The following is a 21,813-nucleotide window of genomic DNA, read 5'->3' as shown; positions in this document are numbered from 1 at the left end:
CTCTCCTTCATTTGCCAATTTTAGTCAGTAGTAGTTTTTTTTTTTTTTTTGGAGACAGAGTCTCACTCTGTCACCAGGCTGGAGTGCAGTGGCACGATCTCAGCTCACTGCAAGCTCTGCCTCGCTGGTTCAAGGGATTCTCCTGCCTCAGCTTCCCGAGTAGCTGGGACTACAGGCACCCGCAACTACGCCCAGCTAATTTTTGTATTTTTAGTAGAGATGGGGTTTCACCATGTTGGCCAGGATGGTCTGGATCTCTTGACCTCGTGATCCGCCTGCCTTGGCCTCCCAAAGTGTTGGGATTACAGGCATGAGCCACCATACCCAACCAGTCAGTAGTAGTCTTTTTTTTGTTTTTGAGAAAGAGTCTTACCCTTAATTACCCAAGCTGGAGTGCTGTGGTACAATCTTGGCTCACTGCAACCTCCACCTACCAGGCTCAGGCAATCCTCCCACCTCAGCTTTCCAAGTAGCTAGGACTACAGGCACATGTCACCATACCTGGCTAGTTTTTTTTTTTTTTTTTTGTAGAGACAGGGTTTCACCATGTTGCCCAAGCTAGTCTTAAACTCCTGAGATCAAATGATCCATGTCGACCTCCAAGAGTGCTGAGATTACAGGCGTGAGCCACTGCACCTGACCAGTAGTAGTCTTTTTTTAATGTTTACCTTTGTTCTATTGGGTATACATCTACTACTTGATATGTCAGCTCTAAGTATTATCTTTGACTCCCAGTTACTGAGACAGTCAACAAGCTTGTTCTACTTTTCTCCCTTTTCCTCCTCATTCCTTTCCCAGTTTTTGTTGGTTATATTGTTTCTATAATGTATATATTGTAGAAACAATTCAGAACATATAACACTTTACCACTCATATCCGCAGCTTTGTTACTGTCTTTTATCTGCAGTTAAGTATGTTATTAATAATTGTTTACCTCTGGTCCTTTTACCAAAAATTTCCCCGTCTCTTGGTTGGCTGGAGCTTGTCTTCTAGTTTGTTCAGAAAGGCTCGTGAAAAATACACCCCATATTTGTGCACATTCAAAATTGGTTGAATAAAGCCTTTGGTTTCTACATGTAAGAGCTAAGTCTATTGTAAAGTTATATCGTTTTCTCAAAGTGCAGCTTTAGGTGCATCTCACAAAATTTTAATATGTTTTTCATTAACATTATAGTTCAAAACATCTAGTTTTTCTTGTGATTTCTTCTTTGACCCAATGATTATTTGGACACGCATTAATTTCCAAATAGTTGGTGTTTTCCTAGTTATCTTATTGTTATTGTCATTTAATTCCATTGTGGTCAGAGAACATACTCTGTATTATTTCATTCCTTTCATATTTGTTGCTTCCTGTTTTATGACCCCAAATGTGGTTTCTCCTGATACAAATACCATGTGCACTGAAAAAGAACGTGTATTCTGACATTTTGGGGTTAGATAAATATCAGTTAAGTCAAGATGGTTGATGGTATTGTTTGTGTCTTCTGTATCCTTGCTGATTTTTTTGTTTGTTTGTTTAGTTATTCTTTCAGTTGCTGAGAGGGGGGTGTTAAAATACAGAAGTATGATTGTGGAATTGTCTTTTCTTCCCTTTAATTTTTGTAGTGTTGGCTTCATGTATCTTGAAGCTGTATCATAAGGCTCATTTGCACTTATGACTATCATTATGAGAGATAAGAGAATTCCTGTTTGTCTCTGGTAATACATTTTGTTTTGAAATATATTTTATCTAATATTAATGTAGCAACTCCTTCCTTCTTATACTTACTGTTAGCGTAGTATATCTTTTTTCATCCTTTTAATTTCAACCTGTGTCTTTACACTTAGAGTGAATCTCTTGCAGATATCATACAATTGGGTCTTGTTTCTTCATCCTAACAATCTTTGTCTTTTAATTGTAGTGTGTAGTCTGTTAATGTTTAATGTAATTTTTGATATGGTTCAGGAATGCACTCGTGCATGATATTTTTTATTTACACTTACCTCTTCTGTTTTTTAAATTCCTTTTTCCTGCCTTTATTTGGGTTATTTGAATACTTTTTAGAACTCCATTTAAATTTTATTATTTGCTTTTTATGTAATATTTTTGCATTATTTTTTACAGTGATTTTCCTAAGGTTTACAGTATACATAAGTTTCCACAGTTTACTTACAGTTCATTTATGTACTACTTCACATAAATCCAGAAATCTTGTAACCATCCTTCCCATCCTTTTCGTTATAGTTGTTATGCGTAATACATCTACATACATTTTAAACTCAGAAAGGCAATGTTATAATTTCGGTTTTAAACAGTTATATAGTTTATAAAAAATTAAAAGGAAAAAGGCCAAAAAAATAGTATTTTAGCTGTTCTGGCATGTAAGGAGCTTAGAATTCATCACTGTGTCCTAACAAGTAAAAAGCTGAACAAACTGAAAAATCAACAAATCTTAGCTCTATCAGAGAGGTGTGAGGTCAGAGGACAAGTCACTGCTCTCAAAACTGGAGAGGTATGGCCGGGCGCAGTGGCTCACACCTGTAATCCCGGCACTTTGGGAGGCTGAGGCAGGTGGATCAATTGAGGACATGAGTTCAAGACCAACCTGGCCAACATGGTGAAACCCCATCTCTATTAAAAACACAAAATTAGCTGGGCGTGGTGGTGGGTGCCTGTAATCCCAGCTGCTCGGGAGGCCGAGGCAGGAGAATCGCTGAAACTCAGGAGATGAAGGTTGCAGTGAGCCAAGATTGCACCACTGTACTCCAGCCTGAGTGACAGAGCGAGACTCTGTCAAAAAAAAAAAAAAAAAAATTGGAGAGATAAACAGGCAGATACAAAGAATCACAACCACAACTTGTGAGCAATAATCTCCCAGGGAACCAGTGGCCAGATGGGTAAGCCTAAAATGTAATTGGCAAATTGCTAGAGGCTCAGTGTGGACAACTCTGAAAAAAAAACTCCAGGGAGACCCAGTCATGGGAGGACCCCATGCTTTTGTGAGTTTTACCTCCAGGGGCTCTATTAGGTACTGACAGTGAATATCAGAGAAAAATCTCCTTGTGCTTCTGGCAGGAGGAAGTGAAAAGGAACTACTTTGGAATATACCATTCTGTTATTAACAAGACCTGCCCTCAGGAGAAACAATTTTACCAGGGCCTAACCTGCTGGTGTTTTTATCAGAACTTAACCTATCTGGGTGAAAGGAAATACCTAACACTGGCTACTTCTAGATATTCTGTCCCACCTGATGGTGGGTGGGGGAAACTGAAAAGCACTTGGGAAGTTCATAGTCCAGGGACACAAGCTCGGCAAGACTGAGCCCTACTCATAGTGTCATAGAACGCTTTCCCACCCCAACACCTGAAAACATGGTGAAAACCTATTTACTGCAATTCCTTTTACCCACTATATCATGTCTACCTATCAACAGAAAATTACAAAGCATACTAAAAGGCAGAAAATACAGTCTGAAGAGACTGAACAAGCATTAGAACCAGAGTCAGTCGTGGCAGGAATGTTGGAGTAATCAGACCAGGAATTTTTTTAAAACTATGATTAACATGCTAAGGGCTTTAATGGAAAAAGTAGACAGTATACAAAAACAGATTGATAATGTAAGCAGAGAGATTAAAATTTTAAGAAGCTGGATGTGGTGGCACATACCTGTATTTGCAACTCATAGTGTAGCAGGATTGCTTGAGCCCAGGAGTTCAAGGCCAGCCTCGGCAGCATAGCGAGATTGTCTGTCTTAAAAAACAAAAAAGAAAATAAAAGAAAATTTAAAGAATTTTTTAAATGCTAGAGAGCAAAAACACCGTAACAGAAAGGAAGAGTGCCTTCGATGGACTCAGTAGTAGATGGGACAGGGCTTCCAAGAGATTGTTATTTGAAAGTGGACTTGGATTAGCTCTAAATGCAGATTGCAAACCAATTTAAAAAGTTAAAAAAGAAGTATAGTTGATATGCTAAAAAAGGATACAAAATGGAATTACATATAATAGAATGCTCAGGTAAACCCACAAAAGGTAGAAAAAGCATGGAAAACAGAAATAGGAATGAAGAACAAGGGCAAAAAGTAGAAAATGGTAACAGATGTGGTAGATGTTAATTCAGCAACATCAGTAATCACCTTTTTAATTTTTTTTTTAATTTTTTTGAGACAGGGTCTCACTGTCCCCCAGGGTGGAGTGCAGTGGCACAGTCCCAGTCTGTTGAAAGCTTTGACCTCCCAGGCTCAAGTGATCCTCCCACCACAGCCTCCCGGGTAGCTGGGACTACAGGCATGTACTACCACACCTGACTAATTTTTGTGTTTTGTAGAGACAGGGTTTCACCATATTGCCCAGGCTGGTCTCGACCTCCTGGTCTCAAGAGATCCACCCACCTTGGCCTCCCAAAGTGCTGGGATTACAGGCATGAGCCATCGTACTCAGCCAATAGTCCCCTTTTTAAAAAGTTATTTGTTTTTTTAGAGATGGGGTCTTACTCTGTTGCTCAGACTAGAATGCAGTAGCTTGATCATGACTCACGGCAGCCTTGACCCCCTGGGCTCAAGCAATCCTCCCACATCAGCCTCCCGGGCAGCTGGGACTACAGGTACATGTCACCACATCCACCTCTTTTTTTATTTTTGTAGAGATCAGGTCTCACTGTTTTGCCCAGGTTGGTCTCAAACTCTTGAGCCTCAAGCAATCCTCCTGCCTTGGCCTCCTAAAGCACTGGTATTACAGGCCACAGTGCCTGGCCCCAACTGTGTTTTCTATAAGGAACCAACTTTGGCCAGGAGTGATGGCTCACACCTGTAATTCCAGCACTTTGGGAGGCTGAGGTGGGAGGATCCCTTGAGCCTGGGAGTTTGAGACCAGCCTAAACAACATAGTGATAACTCATCTCATCGAAAAGTTAAAAAACTTAGCTTGGTGTGATGTTGTGCACCTGTAAGTCTCAGCTACTCAAGAGGCTGATGTGGTAGGATTGCTTGAGCCCGGGAGGTTGAGGTTGCAGTGAGCTGTGATTGCACCACTGCATTCCAGCCTGGGCAACAGAGCAAGACCCCATTGCAAAGAAAAAAGAAACCTGCTGTCTCATGACAAGATCTTGCCATGAACAAAAAATAAAAGAAGCTCACTTTAAACATAAAAACACATATATATTAAAAGTAAAGGGATGGAGAAAGACAGTAATCCAAAGTAAGCGGAAATATCTTACTACTTTAGACACAGCAGACTTCAGAGAAAGGAAAGTTATTGGGGTAAAGAAGGGCATTACATGATGCCTTCGTTGATTCGTCAGGAAAACGTAACAGTTCTTAAGGTGTATGTGCCTAACTACAGCATCAAAATATGTGAGGTTGGCCAGGCATGGTGGCTAATACCTGTAATCCCAGCACTAGGAGGCTAAGGTGGGCAGATCACTTGAGGTCAGGAGTTCAAGACTAGCCTGCCCAACATGATGAAACCCCATCTCTACTAAAAACACAAAAATTAGCCAGGCATGGTGGAGTGCACCTGTAATCCCAGCTACTTGAGAGGCTAAGGCAGGAGAGTCACTTGAATCTGGGAAGTGGAGGTTGCAGTGAGCCAAGATTGCACCATTGCACTGCAGCCTGGGCAACAGAGTGAGACTCCATCTCAAAAAAAAAAAAAAAAAAAAAGTGAGGTTGCCAAGTGTGGTAGTCATGCCTGTAATCCCAGCACTTTGGGAGGCCAAATGGGCAGATCACTTGAGCCTGGGAGGTTGAAGCTGCAGTGAACTATAATCACATCACTGCACTCCAGGCGGGGCAACTGAGTGAGACCCTATCTCTAAAAACAACAAAACCAGCTGGACATGGTGACTCATGCCTATAATCCCAGCACTTTGGGAGGCTGAGGCGGGTGGATCACCTGAGGTCAGGAGTTCAAGACCAGACTGACCAACATGGAGAAACCCCATGTCTACTAAAAATACAAAATTAACCAGGTGTGGTGGCTCATGCCTGTAATCTCAGTTACTTGGGAGGCTGAGGCAGGAGAATTGCTTGAACCCAGGAGGCGGAGGTTGCAGTGAGCCAAGATTGCACCATTGCACTTCAGCCTGTGCGACAGAGCGAGACTGTCTGAAACAACAGCAACAACAACAACAAAATATGTGATGCAAAAACTGATAGAACTACAAGGGGAAGTAGATGAATCACTGTCTACAGTTGGAGACTCCAGCACCCTCTATCATAAATGGACAGATCCAGCAGGATGTAGTTGAATTTAAGAGCACATCACATCAATCAACTGGGAATAATTTACATCTGTAGACTGCTTCATCCAGCAATGGCAGAATGCACATTCCTGCCAAGCTCATATGAAACATTCACTAAGATAGACCGCATTCTGGGCCACAAAACCTACTCTAACATAGTTAAAAGAATAGAAAACATACAATGTCTGTTCTCAGACCACAATGACATTAAACTAGAAATGAAACCAAAAAGATAGCTAGAAAATCCTAAAGTACTTGGCAAATAAACAACACACTTCCAAATAACACAAGTCAAAGAGATCTCAAGAGAAATTTTAGAATATTTTGAATTAAGTGAAAATGAAAATAAAACTTACCAAAATTTGTGGAATGCTGTGAATGCAGTGCTTAGAGGGAAGTGTATAGCATTGATGACTGTATGTATTAGAAAATGGGAAAGATCTAAAATCAATAATGTAAGCTTTCACTCTAGGAAACTAGAAAAAGAAGAGCAAATTAAATCCAAAGTAGACAGAAGAAAAGAAATAAAAATTCAAGCAGAAATCAATGAAATGGAAAACAGGAAATCAATAGAGAAAATCAACAAAACCAGAAGATGGTTTGAAAAACAATAAATCAGTAAACCTTTAGCCAGACTTAAGAAAAAGAAGAGAGGCCGGGCGCGGTGGCTCAAGCCTGTAATCCCAGCACTTTGGGAGGCCGAGACGGGCGGATCACGAGGTCAGGAGATCGAGACCATCCTGGCTAACACGGTGAAACCCCGTCTCTACTACAAAATACAAAAAAAACTAGCCGGGCGAGGTGGCGGGCGCCTGTAGTCCCAGCTACTCGGGAGGCTGAGGCAGGAGAATGGCGTGAACCCGAGAGGCGGAGCTTGCAGTGAGCTGAGATCCGGCCACTGCACTCCAGCCTGGGCGACAGAGCGAGACTCCGTCTCAAAAAAAAAAAAAAAAAAAGAAAAAGAAGAGAGAGGACACAAAATACTAATATCAGAAAGGAAAGAGGGGACATCACTACAGAGATGTCCCACAGACTTTTAAAGGGTAATAAAAAAAGATGAACAACTGTGCCCAAATTTCATAAATGAACCAATTCCTTGAAGGACACGATCTCAAACGCGGGAAGAAATAGACAATCTGAATAGGGCTATGTCTATTAAATAAGTCAAATCAACAATAACCTTCCAAAATAGAGTCCACTGGGCTCAGATGGGTTCACTTACGAGTTCTACCAAACATTTAAGGAAGAAATTATACCAGTTCTCTACAATCTGTTCCAGAAAATAAAAACGGAGGAAATACTTCCTAACTCATTATATGAGGTCAGCATTACCCACCCAAATGCCAAAACCAGACATTACAAGAAAAGGAAACTACAGACAAACGCCTCTTGTGAACATAAATGCAAAAATTCCAACAAAATATTAGCAAATCAAATTCAATAATGTATAAAAAGAATTATATACCATGACCAAGTGGGATTTGTCCCAGGTTAACAAGGCTGGTCCAACATTAGGAAATAAATTAATGTAATGTGATATACCACATCAATAGGCTGAAGAAGGATCACATGGTCATATCAGTAGATGCAGAGAAAGCATTTGACAAAAGCCAGCCTCGATTCATGATTACAAATTCAACAAACTAGGAATACAGAGGAACTTCCTCAAGTTGATAAAGAGCATCTACTGAAAACCTACAGCTAACATCATACTTCATGGTTAAAAAAAAAAACTTAAAGCTTTTCCACTAAGATTAGGAACAAGGCATGGATGTCCCCTCTCACCACTGCTGCATTGCACTAGAAGTCCCAGTTAATGCAGTAAGACAGAAAAGGAAATAAAAGGTATACACATTGGGAAGGAAGAGATAAAACTGTTTACAAATGATCATCTGTGTGGAAAATCGGAATGAGTCAGCAAAAAGACCTCCTACAACTAATAAGTGATTGTAGCAAGGTTGCAGGATACAAAGTTAATATACAAATGTTAATCATTTTCCTTTATACTAGCAATGAAGAAGTGGAATTTGAAATTAAAAACACATTATTTACATTAGCACCACCAAAGATAAAATACTTAGGTGTAAGTCTAACAAAATATGTGCAAAATCTATGAGGAAAAATACAAGACTGATAAGAATATATCAAAGAAGAACTAAATAAATGAGATATTCTATGTTCATGGATAGGAAAACTCAGTATTATCACGATGTCAGTCCTTCTCAGCTTGATTTATGTATTCAACACACTCTCAATCACAACCTCAGGGGCTAGTTGTGGTTTATAACTATAATCCAGCACTTTGGGAGGCCAAGGCAGGAGGATCGCTTGAGCCCAGGTGTTTAAGACCAGCCTAGGTAACAGCGAGACGCCATATCTACAAAAAATTTTTTTTGTTAGCTAGGCCTGGTGGCATGTGCCTATATTCCCAGCTATTTGGGAGGCTGAGGTGGGAGGACTGCTTGAGCCTAGGTGTTTGAGGTTTCAGTAAGTTATGATCATGCCACTGTATTCCAGCCTGGCTGACACAGCAAGACCATGTCTCTAAAAAAAAAAAAAACCCAAAAAACTCAGCAGGTTATTTTGTGGATATTAGCAAACTGATTCTGATGTTTATAAGGAGAGGTAAAAGACCCAGAATAGTCAACTCAATATTGAAGGAGAAGAGCAAAGTCGAAAGACCCATGCTACCCAATTTCAGTACTTTGACTGTAAAGCCACAGTGATCAAGACAGTGCGATATTGGTCAAAAAAACAGAAAAAATAGATCAGTGAAACAGAGCAGAGAGCCCAGATATAAACCTGCATAAACATATGCAACTGAGCTTTGACAAGGGAACAAACACACCTCAATGTAGAAAGGATAATCTTTTCAACAAATGATGCTGGAACAACTGAACATCCACATGCCAAAAAAAGAGAATCTAGACACCCTTCGCAAAAAATTAACTTAAAATGTGTCTTATTCTGCTCAGACTCAATACCACAAGCTGGGTGCTTAAAACACTAACTTTCCTCCACTTCCCTTCCCCTCCCCCTCCCCGTCCCCCTCCATATGGAGGCTTTGGTCACCCAGGTCAGAGTGCAGTGGCATGATCTCAGCTCACTGCAACCTCCAGCTCCCAGGTTCAAGTGATTATCCTGCCTGAGCCTCCTGAGTAGCTGGGATTACAGGCACCTGCCACCATGCCCAGCTGGTTTTGTACTTTTAGTAGAGATGGGGTTTTGCTATGTTGGCCGTGCTGGTCTTGAACTCCTGACCTCAGGTGATCTGCCCACCTTGGCTTCCCAAAGTGCTGGGATTACAGACGTGAGCCACCATGCCCAGCCTTATTTTCTTACAGTTCTGGAGGCAACACATCCAAGATCAGTGTGTTAGCATGGTTAGTTTCTGGTGAGGGATCTCTCTTTCTAGGTTACAGATGACTGCCTTCTCACTGTGTCCTCACATGGCAGAGAGAGAAAGGGCAAGTTCTTCTAAGAGCACTAATTCTGCCATGACGACCCTCATGACCTCATCTAACTCAAATGATCTCTCAAATGCCCCATCTCCAAACGTCATCACATTGAGGCTTCAACTTGTGAATTTGGGGTGAGCAGGACACATTTCATTCCATAGAAAAATGGATCATCTAAATATAAACCACAAAACTATGAAACTTCTAGATGATAATATAGGAGAAAAAGAGATGACCTTGGTTTGACAATGAGTTTTTAGGTGCAACACCAAAGGCACAATCCATGGAAGAAATAATTGACAAGCTGTACTTCATTAAAATTACAAAATTCTGCTCTGTAAAAGACAACATCAACTTTGGGATCTCTACTAAAAATACAAAAACCAGCTGGGTGTAGTGGCAGGTGCCTGTAATTCTAGCTACTCCAGAGGCTGAGGCAGGAGAATCGCTGGAAGCTGGGAGGCAGAGGTTGCAGTGAGCCGAGATTGAGCCACTGCACTCCAGCCTGGGCGATAGAGTCAGACTCCATCTCAAAAAAAAAAAAAAAAAAAGACAATGTCAAGAGAATGAGAAACAGTCCATAGATTGGGAGAAGATATTTGTAAAAGGCACATATAAACTACCATTATCCAAAATATGCAAAAAAAACTCAAGAAAACGAACAGCCCAATTTAAAACATGGGTTAAAGGCCTGAATAGACTCCGGATGGAAGGAGATACCCAGATGACAGGTGGGCATTGTGAGATCAGTGTCATATGTCTCTAAGGAATTGCAAATTAAAACAATGAGATTCCACTGCACACCTACTAGAATGGCCAAAATCCACGTCACTGATAACACCCAGTGCTGGCCAGGATGTGGAACAGGAACTCCCATTCATTGCAGGTGGGGGATCAAAACGGTGGCCACTCTGGAAGACAGTTCGACAGTCTTACAAAACTAAACATACCTTTACCATGTGATCCAGCAATTTTGTCCCTTTGTATTTACCCAAATGAATTGAAAATTTATGTCCACACAAAATCCTGCACACAGATATTTATGGCAGCCTTATTCATAATTTCATAATTACCAAAACTCGTAAGCAACCGAGATGTTCTTCAGTAGATGAGCGGGTAAATAAACCAGTGGCATATGCAGAGAATGGAATCATATTCAGGGATAAAAAGAAATGATTGACCGGACACAGTGCCTCATTCCTGTAATCCCAGTACTTTGGGAGGCCAAGGTGGGCGGGTCACTTGAGGTCAGGAGTTCAAGACTAGCCTGGCCAATATGGTGAAGCCCCACAAAAATTAGCTGGGTTTGGTGGCATGCACCTGTAATCCTAGCTACTAAGGAGGCTGAGGCAGGAGAATCGCTTGAACCCGGGAGGCGGAGGTTGCAGTGAGCTGAGATGGCACCGCTGCATTCCAGCCTGGGCGAAAAGGTGAAACTCAATCTCAATAATAAAATAAATAAAATATAAATAAAAATAAATGAGCCACCAAGCTATGAAAAGACAGAGGAACCTTAAATGCACATTACCAAGTGAAGGCAGTTAGTCTGAAAAGATTATACAGTTGGCCTTTGAACAACATGGGTTTGAATTTCCCAGGTCCACTTATATGTGGATTTTTTCAACCAAACACATGTGAAACCCACATGTCCAGAGGGCTGACTTCATGTAAGTGGATTCTGAAAGGCCAGCTATGGAACTTGAGTATGCATGGATGTGGGTATACATGGGGGGTCTTGGGCTGAATCCCCTTTGTTTACCAACGGACACCTATACTGCATGATTCCAACTATATGACATTCTGGATGAGGCAAAACTAGAGAGAGCAAAAAGATCAGCAGTGCCAAGGAGCAGAGAAGCAGGGTAGAGCCAGAGGATTTTCAGGGCAGTGACACTAGTCTATATAGTACTACAGAGGTAGATGCAAAACCCATAGATCACGCAGCTCCGAGAGTGAGCCCTAAACTGAGAGTTTAGATAGTAATGATGTGTCAGTGTGGGTTCATTCATTGTGATGCTGTATCACTGTGTTGTGGGAGGTAAGTAGTGGGGGAGGTGTGTGTGTGTGGGGGGTGTATGTAGGAACTGTGTTTTCTGCTTAATATTGCTGTGAAATGCTCTAAAAATAAAAGTATTTTCAAACAATCTCGTGTTTCCCCAGATTTTCCATCTCTAGTGCTCTTCATCCCTTTCTGACGATCTGAGTTTCTAGCTGGCATCATTTCCCTTCAGCCTAAAGACCTTTGCATTTCTCATGGTGCGAGTCTGCTGCCCCAGTTCTTAGTTTTCTCGTGTATGAAAGTACCTTTATTTTGCTTTTTTTTTTTTTTCCTTTTCCCATTCAGCACTTTAAAGCTGCTATTTTACTCTTTTCTGGCCTCCTTGGCTTTCGATGAGGAGTCACCACGGGATCCCTGGCTGGTGGTGTGTCTTGGGGTCACTCTCCTGCTTTCCAGGCGAGCTGCCTGTCGGTTCAGTTCCCAGCAGGTAGACTCTGATGGGCTGCAGCACCGGCCTCTTGGGTTTTCCTCTGCTAGGTGTTCATACAGCATCTTGATCCTGTAGATTTCTGTCTTTCATCAAATTTGGGTAACTTTTGACCATTATTTCTTCACATTTCTTTCTGTACCATTCCCTCTCTGGTCTCCTTAGATACCAATTATAAGTGACCATTTGAATTATGTAACAGGTTTGTAAGGCTGTTTATTATTTTAAAAATATTTTTATCTGTATTCTTCCGATAATTTCTGTTCATCTCAATTAAAGTTCACTTACTCTCCTTTATTGTGCCCATTCAGCTGTTAGTCCGTCAAGTAATGCTTTATTTCAGAAATTCTGTTTTTCAGTTCCAGGATGACCATTTTATTTTTTTTTATTATTTCTGTGTCTCTGCTGAGACTTTTGACTCCCTGAGATTTTCCTGTTTTGTTTTACTTCACTGAGGATAATTATAATTCCTGTTTTTAAATCCTTGTCTGTTAGTTTCAACGTCTGACTCATTTCAGGGTCAGATGGCTGATTTCCTTTTCTCACAAAAATGTGCTCTATTTTCTTGGTTCTTTATGTGTTTGTTAAATTTGGAGTAGAGACTGTGGATTCTGTACGTATGGGTATTTGTGTATCTGCGTCTGTGTGTATGTACGTGTTTACACATGTGAGTATGTGTGTGCGTATGAGTGTGTGTGTACCTCTGTGCAGCTGGTCACCAGCATGTACCTTCACAAGTTACATTTTGCTGGCATTATCTGCGAGCTGTCACCACTGTGGCCTGGGCACCGAGCTTTCTGAAGCTTGTGTGTTGGCTTGTCCCAGGGCTCTGCCATCGTCAGTATTGGCCCTGCTCACAGATACTCTTTCCTGGGTTGGGCCAGCTCCTTTTGGACACTTTAGAGATCCATCTCGGGCCCATCTGCGTTTGTGGTGCTGCTTTTCTGTGGCCCCTTCCGGGTACTGGGACTGTTCCCTTTTGGCATTGCATTTGGCAGCACTTCTGAGGAGCTCAGCCTCCAGGGCCTCCTGTTGTCCTTTTTTTTTTTTTTAATTTCATTATTTTTATTTAATTTTTTTTCTGTTTTTTGCTGTTTTTGTTTGTTTGTTTGAGACGGAGTTTTGCTCTTCTTGCCCAGGCTGGAGTGTCATGGCGCCATCTTGGCTTGTCACAGCCTCCGCCTCCCGGGTTCACGGGATTCTCCTGCCTCAGCCTCCTGGGTAGCTGGGACTGCAGGCGCTCACCACCACGCCCAGATAATTTTGTATTTTTAGTAGAGACGGGGTTTCACCATGTTGGTCAGGCTGGTCTCGAACTCCTGAGCTCAGGCGATCTGCCCGCCTCAGCCTCCCAAGGTGCTGGGATTACAGGTGCGAGCCACCGTGCCAGCCTATTTTTACTTTTTTGATATTTAGTCTTGTTCTGTTGCCCAGGCTGGAGTGCAGTGGTGCCATCTTGGCTCAGTACAATTTCTGCCTCCCAGGTTCAAGTGATTCTCCTGCCTCAGCCTCCCAAGTAGCTGGGACTATAGGCGCCCGCCACCACGCCCTGCTAATTTTGTTTTTAGTAGAGATGGGGTTTCACCATGTTGGCCAGGATGGTCTTGAACTCCCTACCTCAGGTGATCCACTTGCCTCAGCCTCCCAAAGTGCTGGGATTACAGGCATGAGCCACCACGCCCAGCCTGAAAATGCAGTTTAAAAAAAAAAATTCATTTTGCTTGTTTGTATTTTTCTGTTGTTATTTTTACGGTTTCTTGAAGACATGAGAAGATTCAGAGCTAAACTTTGTTCCCACTGGGACCAGATAATGAAATTCTGTTTGTTTTTTTGAAACAGCCTCGCTGTGTCACCAAGGCTGGAGTGCAGTGGCGCGAACTTGGCTCGCTGCAACCTTACCCTCCCCGGTTCAAGTGGTCCTCCCACCTCAGCCTCCTGAGCGGGACTACAGGTGCACTCCAGCACACCCAGATGATGTTTGTATTTTTAGTAGGGACAAGGTTTCACCATATTGATCAGGCTGGTCTTGAACTCCTGGGCTCAAGCAATCCACCTGCCTTGGCCTCCCAAAGTGCTGGGATTATAGCATCAAAACACATGAGGTTTCCGGGTGCCGTGGTCACGCCTGTAATTCCGGCACTTTGGGCATTTTTGTTTCCATTTAGTTCATATGTCAAGCATAGGCTATTTCAGCAAAATAAGATTCCTAGCATCCCTGGGCTCTATATTTTGTAGAGAGCTCTGTAGGTTGGAGTCTAGTTGCAAGTCCATAGTTGGGGCAGAGGCAACCCTTTTGATCCTAGTTTGTGGGGGGTGGAGTTGTGATTTGTGATGCTAGTTTGGGGGGTGGAGTCATGATGGGAGTCTGCAGCGGGGAGGGTCTGTGTTCTCAGTGTTGAAGTTGGAGCGATGTCATCCCCCTTGAGATGGGGGCCATCCAGGTGGATGGATGGTGTGCCCCCAGTTGGCCACCCCTGTCAGGAAGGCCTTGTAGTTCCCTGGGAGGGCTGCTCTGCGCATCTCTGGCGCTGTTTCAAGTATCACCCTGCATTTATGGTGATCCCTCGCAGACTAAGGTGAGGAAGCCCTAGGAGGCAACTTCTTCCCAAACAGGTGCCCCCACAAAGTTGCCCTGCACAAGAGAACCGTCCTGTTTCCACAAACAGGTGCCCCCCGAGGTTGCTTTGAATGAGAAAACTGTCCTGTTTGCACTTGCCTGACTGAGTCTAAATCTATGGTCAGAAGGCAGTTTGGACTTGCAGGCATGTTGCATCACAAGGCTGCCAATTCGACTGACTCGGCCAGGTCCTCCAACACCATGAGCAAGGGGCTGGGTATGAGTAAAGCCACACACCCTCCTGGAGTTTGGGAAGACCCTTCGTGTCAGGTCAGCCTGGTCCCGCAGGTGCCATTTCCATGCAGCAAGGTGGCACCTGCCTGTGCTGGGTGGGAGGTGTCCTGAGCTGTGGCGTGGTGGGGATCGGAGTCCACAGGGGTGCTGCTTCCACTCATTGTGGGACCCTCAGTTTCTAATTGCGCCCAATAGGCAGATAGCATTTGCCTTTCTAGGGGGCATATTGAGCTGCTCTTTGGGGCTCATTTAGTTCAGAACCCTATGGGCAACCAGGTGGACCATGTTTTCTCCACAGACTCCATGAGGCAGAGTGGGTGTCGCCAGAGCTTCCACGCAAGAGTGGGACCTGGAGGCATGGTGGCATGGTGTGCTGGGCTGCCTGCCAGGCCGGGCAAGGGCTGTGGGGCCTCCCCACTGAGAGGTGGTTGCTTTACAGGTTATAGCATAAAAGGGTCTGGGTATTAGAGTAAGATATGGAAACTCTTGTCTCCAAAACATGAAGAATCCAAATCGATGTGTCTGTCGAAGACCTGTGGGTGGTATCAGTGTCAGTAGTTTATGTTTAACAGTTAATAGGATCTGCTGCACCCTGACCAGACAGTGCCCAAGAATTTTACTGAAGGCACTGGCCCCTGTATTTTATGTGGGGTGATACCATAACCCTTTTTTTTTTTTTTTTTTTTTGAGACGGAGTCTCACTGTGTCACCCAGGCTGGGGTGCAGTGGTGTGATCTTGGCTCACTGCAAGCTCCGCCTCCCGGGTTCACGCCATTCTCCTGCCTCAGCCTCCCAAGTAGCTGGGACCACAGGCACCCACCACCACGCCCAGCTCATTTTTTGTATTTTTAGTAGAGACAGGGTTTCACCGTGTTAGCCAGGATGGTCTCAATCTCCCGACCTTGTGATCCGCCTGCCTCGGCCTCCCAAAGTGCTGGGATTACAGGCATGAGCCACCACGCCTGGCCTCATAACCATTATTTTTATTTATTTATTTATTTTTGAGACAGAATCTCGCTCTGTCGCCCAGGCTGGAGTGCAGTGGTGCAATCTCTGCTCACTGCAAACTCAGCCTCCCGGGTTCACGCCATTCTCCTGCCTCAGCCTCCTGAGTTGCTGAGACTACAGGCGCCTGCCACCACGCCTGGCTAATTTTTCATATTTTTTTTTTTCTAGGTAGACACAAAGTTTCACCGTGTTTGCCAGGATGGTCTCGGTCTCCTGACCTCATGATCCGTCCCCCTTGGCCTCCCAAAGTGCCGGGATTACAGGCATGAGCCATCGCACCCGGCCATCACCGTTATTTTTCAGCTGGGTTATGATGGTGTGTGAATGTGAACAGCTTATTCAGAAGGAACCTTTTAACAGGAGGTCATCAATACAATGCCATAAATGACAGTGTGGAAGAGATGCCTCATCCAGGTCTTGTCTGCAGAGGTTTGGGGCACTGGCTGGGCTATTGGGGACCTCATTGGAAGCTGAGTAAAGGGATATTGTGTTCCTTTGAAAATGAAGGCAAATTGTGGTTGAGACTCCTCAGTAATAGGTATAGAATAAAACCTATTGGCCAAACCAAGGACCACAAAGTGTGCACCTGGGACCATTGGAATATCTTCAATAATTTGTTATCTTAGTTAGAGGGGCCTTTGTTGGAGAAACTTGGGCATGTAAGTTTCAGTAATTAATAAGTAAGCGCCACTCTTTGGAACTAATTTAGGGTACAGGCTAGACTATGCTGTTAAAGGGAGAGAGAGTGGTTTTGTAACCTTAGCTTCTAGCATGTTTTTAATGACTGGGCACAGGCCAGCACACCTTGTTTTAAGGGATATTGAGGGGTGTGCACCGTCTTTACTGGACGTGGCAAGCGGACGGGTTCCCAGTGGGCAGCTGCAACCAGAAGGGCCGGTGACTTAGGTTTGTTCCAGGAGCATGAGGGCACCCACTCCCATGATGGAAGAAGAGAGAGCCCGTGGGTGGCAGATGTTTAATAAAAGTAGTGCCAATGGAGGCATCTAAAGGGTCGTGAGGGGCCAGGCGCGGTGGCTCATGCCTGTAATCCTAGCACTTTAAGAGGCCAAAGCAGGCAGATCACTTGAGACCAGGAGTTCGAGACCAGCCCGGCCAGCATGGTAAAACCCCGTCTCTACTAAAAATACAAAAATTAGCCGGGTGTGGCTGTGGGCACCTGTAATCCTAGCTACTCGGGAGGCTGAGGTGGGAGGATCGCTTGAGCCTGGAAAGTCAAGGCTCCCGTGAACCAAGATCATGCCACTGTACCCTAGCCTGGGCAACAGAGCAAGACTGTCTTAAACAAAATAAAATAGGCTGGGTGCGGCGGCTCACACCTGTAATCCCAGCACTTTGGGAGGCTGAGGCAGGTGGATCATCTGAGGTCAGGAATTCAAGACCAGCCTGGCCAACATGGTGAAACCCCATCTCTACTAAAAATACAAAAAAGTTAGCCACGCATAGTGGCAGGCGCCTGTAATCCCAGCTACTTGGGAGGCTGAGGCAGGAGAATCACTTGAACCTGGGAGCCGGAGGTTGCAGTGAGCTGAGATTGTGCCACTGCACTTCAACCTGGGCAACAAGAACAAAAAAAAAACTCTGTCTCAAAAAATAATAATAATAAAATAGGCCGGGCACGGTGGCTCACGTCTGTAATCCCAGCACTTTGGGAGGCCGAGGCGGATGGATCATCTGAGGTCGGGAGTTCAAGACCAGCCTGACCAACATGGAGAAACCCTATCTCTACTAAAAATAAAAAAAATTAGCCGGGCATGGTGGCGCATGCCTTTAATCCCAGCTACTTGGGAGGCTGAGGCAGGAGAATCACTTGAACCCGAGAGGTAGAAGTTGCGGTGAGCTGAGATTGTGCCATTGCACTCCAGCCTGGGCAACAAGAGTGAAACTCTGTCTCAAAAATAAATAAAATAAAATAAATAAATAAGTAAAATAAAATGAAGGTGAACTCCCGAGGGTTTGTTCGTGATTCCCTTTATTTTAAAAGCTTTCCCTTTTTTACATTTTGTAGGCTCCTCAGAAACTGCTGTGACTTGGGTCCCCTTATAAAGTACTGAAAGTTTTTCTTGCCCCAATTAATAGAGTAGTAAAAGGCAATTGTCCCCTCAGAGTGGGACAGTCCCTGGAGGACCACCAAGTCCCCAGGCTAAGGGATGAGGAGGCTGCCATTCTCTCAAGTCGGGAAAGGAGGGAGGGTATTAGTTCTGTGAGAACAGGCTGTCGAGGGTCCTCAGCCTTCAGAAATGTGGCTGCGTGAGCCCAGGTGTTTATTTTCTGGTTGCCCCATGATGAGGGCGTTGGGCACAGCCACCCATCTTGGGGGCCCATGAGGGTCTGGTTCTTAGTCCTGGGATTTGGGGAAGTTTCCAGGTGCTCAGGGAAAATAATGGTGAGGCCTGGGTCCCACTGTGGGGGGCCAGAGTCAGTCGAAGTCAGGCTGGGGGCCCTCAGCAGGTGACTGCTGAGCACCAGGGAGCAGCTGCCCATGTCTCGCCTTTGCACGTGTCTTGTCCAGAGCTGCCATGTGACTGAGGGGAGCCTCTTCAGGACTGGAGACAGTCCCAGGGTCCCCCAGCAGTGACATTCAAAGAGACAACAGACCCCTCGCACTGTCTGCTGTCACTCAGCAGGAGGTGGGTGTGGTCTCCAGGGCCCCTCCACAGTGAACTCTGGCTGTTGTCACTGGTGGGTGGTTGAGTCCGGGCCTTGCCTTGAGTATCCACAGTAGGGAGCCTCCGAGTGCGCCCGTCGTCCCCACCCGGTGAGGCTTCCTCATCAGTGGTTTTTCTGATTCGTGGGCATGGGATTGGCCACATTGAGGGACAGATGTGGGGGATCTGGGCCAGTGTCCTGGAGGAATTTAGTACACATTTCTGTGGGAGTGAGCACTAACTCTGACCCGGTGCTAAATGCCCTGAGTCAGCCCCCTTTTCACTTTGTCAGTGCAAAATCTTTTTTTTTTTTTTTTGAGACGGAATCTCACTCTGTCACCCACGCTGCAGTGCAATGATGCGATCTCAGCTCACTGCAACCTCTGCCTCCCGGGTTCAAGCAATTCTCCCACCTCAGCCTCCCAAGTAGCTGGGATTACAGGCGCACTCCACTACCGGCCAGCTAATTTTTGTATTTTCAGTAGAGATGGGGTTTTACCATGTTGGCCAGGATGGTCTCAAACTCCGGACCTCAGATGATCCACCCTCCTTGGCCTCCCAAAGTGCTGGGATTACAGGCATGAGCCACCGCGCCTGGCCAGTGTAAAATCTCTTTTTTTTTTTTTTGAAACAGAGTCTTGCTCTGTCCCCAGGCTGGAGTGCAGTGGTGCGATCTCAGCTCACTGCAAGCTCCGCCTCCCTGGTTCAAATGATTCTCCCACCTCAGCCTCCCGAGTAGCTGGAATTACAGGCACCCACCACCACACCCGGCTAATTTTTGTATTTTTAGTAGAGACGGGGTTTCTCCATGTTGGTCAGGCTGGTCTCGAACTCCTGACCCCAGGTAATCCACCCACCTTGGCCTCCCAGAGTGCTGGGATTACAAGCGTGAGCCACTGCACCCAGCCTGCAAAATCCCTTAAGGCAAATTTGAATTTTCTAGCATAGAGGAATTTTGGTCTCCAGTTCTAATTCCCCCGTCCCCTGTGATTTTGACATTTTTTAGATTATTGCCAGATGAATCTGAGGGTGACCTCTGTGTGTCCCTACCTTGCAGGCAGCACCTCCCTCTCCAGGGTGTCCCAGCGGCCTCTGTGGGACCAGGGTCAGCACCCACCAGCGCCTTCATTTTCTGGTGTCAGGGTCAGCCCCAGGCCTCAGGACCACAGGACCAGCGGCACCAAGTACAGCCCATGCTGTTGCTGTGAGCCTTGCACTCATCTAAGAGCTGGATGGCGGCCTCCAGCGTCCGGTGGGGCAGGGACTGGGTGCTCAGGGCATTTGCTTTTGCCCACCAGTCCATGCCAGGGATTAGACCCGTGAAACCCCCTGGAGTTGGGGGACAGGGCCGACAGGCACAGGGACAAAGCATGGATATTTGCAAGGGGTCATGGCCAGCCCTGCAGGGATCGCCCATGGTCTGGGTCTGCAGTAGACCTGGATACCTGTGAATGCCACGGGAGGTGTCCATATAGCCAGGAGCTCCCCTCAGCTCAGCACTGGGACAAAGGAAAACACCAGGCAGGTGTGGCATGGGAAGGTCCCAACAGAGGGACCGTGGTCTGAGCGGGTGCCTCCTCGGTCAGGATTTCGGAAACACAGAGCCACCCTTACCCGCCCAACAGCCATTTAGGGTGCACAGTTTAGGCATCTGGCACGTACAGCCTAAAATTCTGCCGGCTGCCGGCTGTGGGACCGACCCTAGCGGCATCTCTGTTCCCAGATGTAGTTGTCCCCACTGGCAGTGACTTTAGTCAGCCAGGCGCAGCTGAAAGGCATCTCGCGCTCCATCCCAGCCACTGTGATAGCTGTTCCAGGGTTTGTCTTTTATTCTTTTTTCCTTTTGTTTCTCTTGAGAAAACCTCTTCAGTGATCAGACACAAGATGGAAAATAAGGATTTTCTTTCTTACAGGTCTTGGGGGTACATGGCACGCCTGAAGGCCACATGGAGGTCGGCGTGAGGAGAGAGGATGGAGGGCGAGGATCTGGGGCATCTGCCTCTCCTGGGTTCCAGGGTGTGGGTGGAAGCCCAGGTGGAGAAGAGGGGTTGCAGGGTTTGGAGCAAACACGTGCAAGGAGGGCTCCTGCTCCGCAGTCAGTCCAGGTTTTGCGTCCAGTCAAGCAGCTGTGTGCAGGTGGGCTTGGAGCGGTGGCCTCTGACCCGCAGGGACTAAGAGGGAGGGGTAGGGAACTCAGGTCAGGCGGCTGCCAGAGGCCTCATGGCAGTCGGAGCTCATGTCAAAGAGGATAATGCATGTGGAGGCAGCTCAGAAACAGGCCTGCTGCACTGGGTCTATTTTAGAGGTGGGGTCTCAACATCTTGCCCAGGCAGTTCTCAAACGTTTGGCCTCAAGCGATCCTCCCACTTCAGCCTCTCAAAGTGCTAGGATTACAGGCATGAGCCACCACAGCCGACTTAAGTAATATTTTATCAACATTTTTGTTTTGTTTTGTTTTGAGATGGAGTCTCGCTCTGTTGCCTAGGCTGGAGTGCAGGGGCACGATCTTAGCTCATTACAACCTCTGCCTCCCGGGTTCAAGCGATTCTCCTGCCTCAGCCTCCCATGTAGCTGGGACTACAGGCACATGCCACCACGCCCGGCTAATTTTTGTATTTTTAGTAGAGACAGGGTTTCTCCATGTTGGCCAGGCTGCTCTCGAACTCCTGACCTCAGATGATCCACCCGCCTCAGCCTCCCAAAGTGCTGGGATTACAGGTGTGAGCCATGCAGCCTGGCCTTTATCAACAATTTATTACATATAAGTGAATTATTACTGCTGCCAGTATTAAGTCACCTACTGTGGTTTGTGTTTGAGGTCTGATAGGTTCTAACGCTCAGTCTAATGTAATTGGCCAACTCATCTTTTTCCTATGACTTGTCAATCATGCATAGGTTTTGGATTATCTAGAATTGATGTACAGCACTTTTCCCCCAGTGTGTTATGGAAGATTTCAGACATACACCACATTTGGAAGAACTTTATGGTGAAGACTCATACACCCACCACCAAGGTTCTGTGTTAACATTTACCATGCCACTATCCCTCTACCAGACCCACCATCTACTTTGTTTTTGCTTTTGAAGTAAATTGCAAGGCTGGGCACAGTGGCTCACACCTGTAATC

The 21,813-nt window shown here is 45.4% G+C and overlaps 1 protein-coding gene across 17 annotated transcripts in view; it reads left to right on the top strand.

The window, feature by feature from the left end:
* ZNF251 (zinc finger protein 251) overlaps positions 1-21,813 on the top strand; it is a 50,688-nt gene that overhangs the window by 2,150 nt on the left and 26,725 nt on the right. Inside the window, exon 5 of one of the 17 annotated variants that reach the window (XM_073999856.1) lies at positions 532-7,671. The exons of the other annotated variants lie outside the window; for them this stretch is intronic. Coding sequence (XP_073855957.1) covers positions 532-626 — 95 coding nt within the window. The 3' untranslated portion in view covers positions 627-7,671. Of the gene's footprint in view, positions 1-531; positions 7,672-21,813 lie in introns of those variants that run through there. 17 annotated transcript variants of the gene reach the window in all.

The sequence above is a fragment of the Macaca fascicularis genome, chromosome 8 (genome assembly GCF_037993035.2).
Source record: "Macaca fascicularis isolate 582-1 chromosome 8, T2T-MFA8v1.1".
NCBI lineage: Eukaryota > Metazoa > Chordata > Mammalia > Primates > Cercopithecidae > Macaca > Macaca fascicularis.
This window is presented reverse-complemented; position numbering and strand designations above follow the sequence as displayed.